Below are 6,000 nucleotides of genomic sequence, written 5' to 3'. Positions count from 1 at the left end.
AATTGTAAGTAATCTGGTTCTCTATTTTAATTACAAAACCATCCATATTAAGTATCTGGTAGTGTTCTAGTTCTGCAGTTATGTTCTCACACAGCTAAACTGATCAGAGAAGGTACTGGTCTCTGTCAGATATTCCAGACACAAACATTCCTCATGTAGTTTTGCTTAATCTATATAGTATAACAAGTGAACCCTGAGAAGCCCCAAGAAAAAGTACAGATCAAATATACTTTTCTGTCTTAAATATAAAGTTTCCTGTAGAGTCAAATAAAATAATGTATGTATCATGCAGAATCCAAGAATATTTTAAAACCTGCATCTGGAAGAGCTTAAATTTTGTTATGTTCTCTATTGTCTTCTGTTTTCATCATATGTCACTGAAACACAACCTAAAATCTGTACAGGAGAAAGAATGTGAAAAAGCCAAGTTTTTATCTTTTAACATTTAATAACATTTCATTTTACATTAATTATATTATTAAAGCAAGTATTCCATTCTAAAGTAATGTAATGGAAACATCAAAGACTATAACCAGTGAACCTGTTTTGAAAACTTTACTTTAAAACTGTCACCAAATAGCCAAGACAAAATGAATTTACTGTAAGCAGAGAAAATAATCAATTAAGCCAAGACTGAAAGCTCTAGTATAATGATGAATGGCCACCAAATAAAAAGCAATAGAAGATTGACACAGGTGATATGTGCAATATGTTCTGCTTCTGTTACAGTATGAAAAACAGTTTACTTGATGTCACACAGGAGAGCCACTCCTCTCAATATCCAGCGGTCTGGAGGCACTACTGTTTTTAAATAGATCACTGTAACATAGCTCAAATCTGTCCTCCCAGGCTTCTTGTAAAGAGGACAAACATACAGCTTGGGATCCTTGGGACCGGTTGTATTAACAGCAAATATATGCACCACAGGCAGCTGGACAAAAAGAATCTTTGGTGTAGATTCAATGAGTCTGCTATTTCGTCTGTCCCAGCCTGCACCTTCCAAGTAGAGCCCATAGATATATACTCCTTCCTGTGTGGAGAGTAAGCAGATAGATCACACAAAATAAGGCATCTGTTTTGTAAAATAAGTAATTAGCTTAAAACATTAAAAGGAATATACATTTTATAGTGAAAAAATATCTGACATTGAATCTTTTCAAACTATTTAATTTGAAACGATAAAATCATCCTTTTTCAGAAGATAATGCCACCAAAATGTATGGCAATAAAAGTTGTTTAATAAAACCCATACACTACACAATTTCATCTCAAGTTTACTACAAATTCCAAAAATCAAGAAGTGGTACAATGAAATTATTAGTTTAATAAAATATTTTTCTAGTGGCAAGATTTTTAAAAAATCTTCTTGTTTATTGTTATCATTCTTCTATGTTGAGCAAAACCAATGATGTAAAGACAACAGTAACTTTCTCCTTTAGAAATCCAAAATGACTGAATGATACGCAATATGAATTAAATACCAAAATTAATACTGAAACATCTTTGCATGTCATACATACAGAAGGAGGTGCTGTGATTTCTTCTTTGTTTTGCTTTAGCACTTCATTATGTACTGTAACTGTATCTAAAGCCCAGCCTTTATGTGCTCGAGTTGCTTCTTGTCTCATTGCTGTGAGGAATCCTTGAGAAATTAAGCCAGAGATTTAGTATATATCTCATATCACAAAAAAAGTCTTGCTCGGTTATCTGCATGGTTCTGTGCTGAATGTTACGGACAGATATTCAGAGTTCTATTGAAAATAAGCACCTTGACTAATAATAAAAAACTTTGCTTTCAGGCCAAAGTAAGAACTAATGACAAAAGTGGCATAGAATGCATTTTAAAAATGGCATATAAAATAGTATCCATAAGATATATAGTTATAGTTAGTTATATTTACTGAATTACTCAGTTAACAAACATTTGCTCAGGATACCAATTTAAAAATTATCATTAGGCAATCAGCTACAGGATCCACAGCATATTTATATTTAAAGATGATGGAAAACAGAAAGGGCATATCTGAGTGTGATAATAGAAATAACTATGAGTAGGAGGGATCTAGACAAGACAGTGCCTATGAAAGACAAAAAATTTCTTTTGTTAGTGAAGGAAAAGGAGTCCTAGACAGAAATGAAGGTAGAGGATGACACAAGCAGCAAGTTAAGTGATTTTTTGAGTATTGTTTTGAACAGACTTTACAGAGGTTTGCAACAGAGGTTTGAGAGGTAAAGGGCTGAATAGTATAAGCACAAGATGGCACGTAACTGGGCAGCAAAGAGATTTGGATAGGTTATAAGGGGAAAAGCTACAAAAATGAAACAATTTTAGCAAATAACTGGTTGCTTCTGTATAAGTGTCTCAGAAGATGACAATGCAGTCACCAAAAAAAATCAATAGCTGCTATTTTATGGTACCAGGCAAAAAAAACTACTTGGAGTTGTCAGAAGCAGTGGGGCAAAGAGAGAAAAGTTATCAATAGAGACCCATATGCTTAAGAGTGATTACTATAAAGACCTAAAGATGAAATGGCATCAGTTCCTTCTCAATAGGGCATAAAGGAAAAGACAAGAAGCATTTTGTGGGCTGCCAAGTATCTATGAGGAGGTGAAACCACTGAATAAAATACTGACGAACCAGGGGGTGAATCATGAAAGTACATGGTATGCAGTAGAAGACAGCATGTCAAGATTTACAAAGTAGTTTAACATGATAATTAGGACAAAGCCAATTAGAAGCTCAGATATTTGTCACAGCTATAATATTCATATGTGATGTACAAAGACTTAATGGAGCACTTGAAAAGAGCATATATTAATTTCTCAAATACTATATATTCTTATAAAAACAAAACAATGTGATCTAGGCATCCAAAGTTTCCTAAGAATTAAGTATATCTTGATAGTATTATATTTGGGGTTTCATAAGCCTGTCCATTCCAAGTGCCATATCTACTGAATGGAATAGCACACCACCACTAACACACACTCTCCCTTAATAACAATAATTTATAGGAGACAAATATTGATAATTGCTAAAATATCACAACAGGTTTTAATATAATTATTGGTGATAATTCATAGTACTATAAATAGATGTTTCCACTAAACTGATAAAATACATTCCTCTTGTTTTAACCTTGTTATGTTTTGCCAATGCTATGATAAATTTAGAGCTTGATTCACCAGTGCAAACAGTCTATATTTTCCTGCAATGGCAGCACAGGGCATTTCAGTTTCTGATTTGCCTCACACCAGTCAATTTTTAAACTTTACTGTATCATTTAATTTACTCAGAATTTCCTGGTGAGCAGTATTATGAATACAGTAACTATACTTACATACCCACAGCCATAACACAATTTTTGCGCTGAGCAGACTCCTTTCTCCATCTGTAGGACTATTTTTTTTGAACACAGAGGTTGAAGCAATCATCAAGTTCAAGACCATCTGTGTCTCAGGTTTGTTTGCCATTAGGCTAAATAGTTACTTTGGTCAAAAGAATCTGGTCCATTTTCTTCTTTTACACCTCCATGAGTACAGCTCAGAGATCAGTATGCTTACCAGCTGTGCCATTTATTATACAAATGGAATGATGTTTTACTGGCATCTCAATACCATCCCTTAATGATAATTTGGATGTACTCCAGGCACCTCAACTCTTTCTGAAAGCAACTCCAAAAAACTACTCTGATATTAGTACTTTTTACAGTCCTGGTCATGGAAAGGCCAGTAAGAACAGAAGCATCAGAAATGGAAGATAACTCAGAAAATATTCAAGGATTTCAGAGGTTAATCCTCCAACAAACAAATAAAACCACAACAAAACCAAAAAAAAAACACACTGAAAAACCCAAACACCACCTCATAGCTGTTACATGGGAGAAGATTCTCATGAGAATTTTGCATGAGATTCTCCTATGAACATGCATCTAGTAATGTAGGTTTTGTTACTCATGAAGATGGTTACATTTTGGTTTTCTTCCTCTTTCCAATAAAACGATAAATATATCAAGCTATAACAGATAATGATAGATAATGTTTACTTATACTTTGTAGTATATATTTGATTAATTTGGACAAACTGTTCATTAAATAATGTGTGAAATTGAAACACTGTGAAAACTACAGTTTGATGACCTCTGTGAAAGATAGATAACTGCTATAAATTCTGGTATAGTTGTGTGTTCAAAGAACCACATAACAGCCCAGGTTGGAAGTGACCTTGAAAAACTACCTGGTCTAAACTTTCAAGGGAAAGAGAGCTTAGCTGAGGTTATGTAGCACCCTGTCCAATTGCATCTTGAAAACCTCCAGTAATGGGGACCCTACCATGCCCCTGGGGAGGTTGTTTCAGTGAATGATTGTTCTTACTGTAAAAAATCTCTTTCTGTTGCTACTGTACAGCATATAAATATGATATCACTCTAGATGAAACATCTTCCATAAAACTTAGAGTTTGAAATTATTAAACAGTTTGAAACCACAGTAAAATCACATTTTCTTTAAAAACTGTATCATTATAATTAAGTATATTTTCTTTAGAACCTGTGTCATATCATGCTACAATATGTCAACAAGATAGAACATTTTATTTGTTCTACATGTTTTCTGTGTTTATGGGTCAGACTAAAAGACTGTACAAGCATCCTGTCTGTGACAGAGACAAAGGCAGATCCTTAGTGACATAATATTACAACAGGCAAAATGGCACATAAATCATTTCCCTTTTATGTTCTCCCAGATTCAGACAATCTGGAGCTTTGGGACCTCCCAACTCGAAGGTGAAGTCTGAACAGTTATGTTTATTGCTGTCATTGGACACGTTTCCCATGACTTTATCTAAGGACTTTTTTGAATCCATTTATTGTTGTAGCTTCTATGACATATTTGGACAGCGATGAAAACATTTTTACTAGGTGTAATATTAGATATGTAGATTATTAAATACATTATTACTCAAGTCCTTTCACTACCCATACCTTGTGGATTAAAGAATCCAGTCATCCAAAACACATTTGGTCTTCCTTCAAATATCCAAGTAGAGAATTGACTATTTCTTTCCAAAAGATCAGTAAACCAGAAGCCAAGTGTTGAAGAATCCCAAGATATTCTTTTCCATGCATAAGGAATTCGAGCATCATACATATTATCAAGTGCATCTCGCAGATTCTGAAGGAATGAAATTATACTACGTGAACTAAAGCTATCAAGGTAGTAGTTTAAAATAGAGTATTCCATATGTAGTAAATATGCTTTTACTTGCCTCACTCATAACAATAGTTCCTTCTATGGCTAATTTAAGATCATTCAAAGTGGTGCGGACTATTGTGATCACCTTTTGCATTCGGTCAATTTCTTGCCGAAGAAAAATATTCATAGAGTTAAGATGCCCCATTTTATATAAACGATCTTTTACCTAAAATATAGGAGCACAGAAGAAAGAATTTAGTTCAATCTGAAATGTTGAAATATTTACATATATGACAGCTTGACTTTCTTGTGTTCAGAAAAGTAAATAGTAGAATTGTACTTTACATTATTCAACTAACATTTATCCCCTTAAAACTGTTGCAGGTTTTTGTTGTTGAGGTTGTTTTGGTTGGTTGTGGTTTTGTTGTGCTTTTTTTGTTGTTTTGGTGTGTGTTTGTTTTTTGTTTGTTTGGGTTGGGTTTTGGTGGTTGTGGGTTTTTTTTTTTGGTTTTGTGTGGGGCTTTCTTTGAGGGGGAGCAGGGGGTGTTTTTGTTTTGTGTGACGCTACACAATTATTCATGATTTTACTAGAATAGTACTTTACCCAGAAGGCCCAGGAGACTGCTGTCACAAAAAGTCAAGACTGATTTTTTTTCTGTGTTATCGCATGCAGCTTTGGAAGTCCAAGCATAGTCTCCATGACATATCCCCATGATCAATTGTTAGATGTCTTGATTTTACATAAAAATGCCTCACATTGATTCATGCTGATAGCGATAAAGATGTTGGTTCCTTACTTGAATCTGC

General features: G+C 34.0%; 1 protein-coding gene across 1 annotated transcript in view; it reads right to left on the bottom strand.

Moving 5' to 3' along the window:
- Nucleotides 1-440: 440 nt before the first annotated feature.
- Nucleotides 441-6,000, bottom strand: part of DNAH8 (dynein axonemal heavy chain 8) — a 147,484-nt gene continuing 141,924 nt past the window's right edge. The window contains exons 90-93 of the mRNA XM_021289465.2: nucleotides 5,267-5,419; nucleotides 4,983-5,172; nucleotides 1,521-1,642; nucleotides 441-1,030 (exon numbers count right to left, since the gene is read on the bottom strand). Of these exons, the coding sequence (XP_021145140.2) occupies nucleotides 743-1,030; nucleotides 1,521-1,642; nucleotides 4,983-5,172; nucleotides 5,267-5,419 (753 nt within the window). The 3' untranslated portion in view covers nucleotides 441-742. The remainder of the gene's footprint in view (nucleotides 1,031-1,520; nucleotides 1,643-4,982; nucleotides 5,173-5,266; nucleotides 5,420-6,000) is intronic.

Source organism: Columba livia, chromosome 3 (assembly GCF_036013475.1).
Source record: "Columba livia isolate bColLiv1 breed racing homer chromosome 3, bColLiv1.pat.W.v2, whole genome shotgun sequence".
Lineage (NCBI taxonomy): Eukaryota > Metazoa > Chordata > Aves > Columbiformes > Columbidae > Columba > Columba livia.
This window is presented reverse-complemented; position numbering and strand designations above follow the sequence as displayed.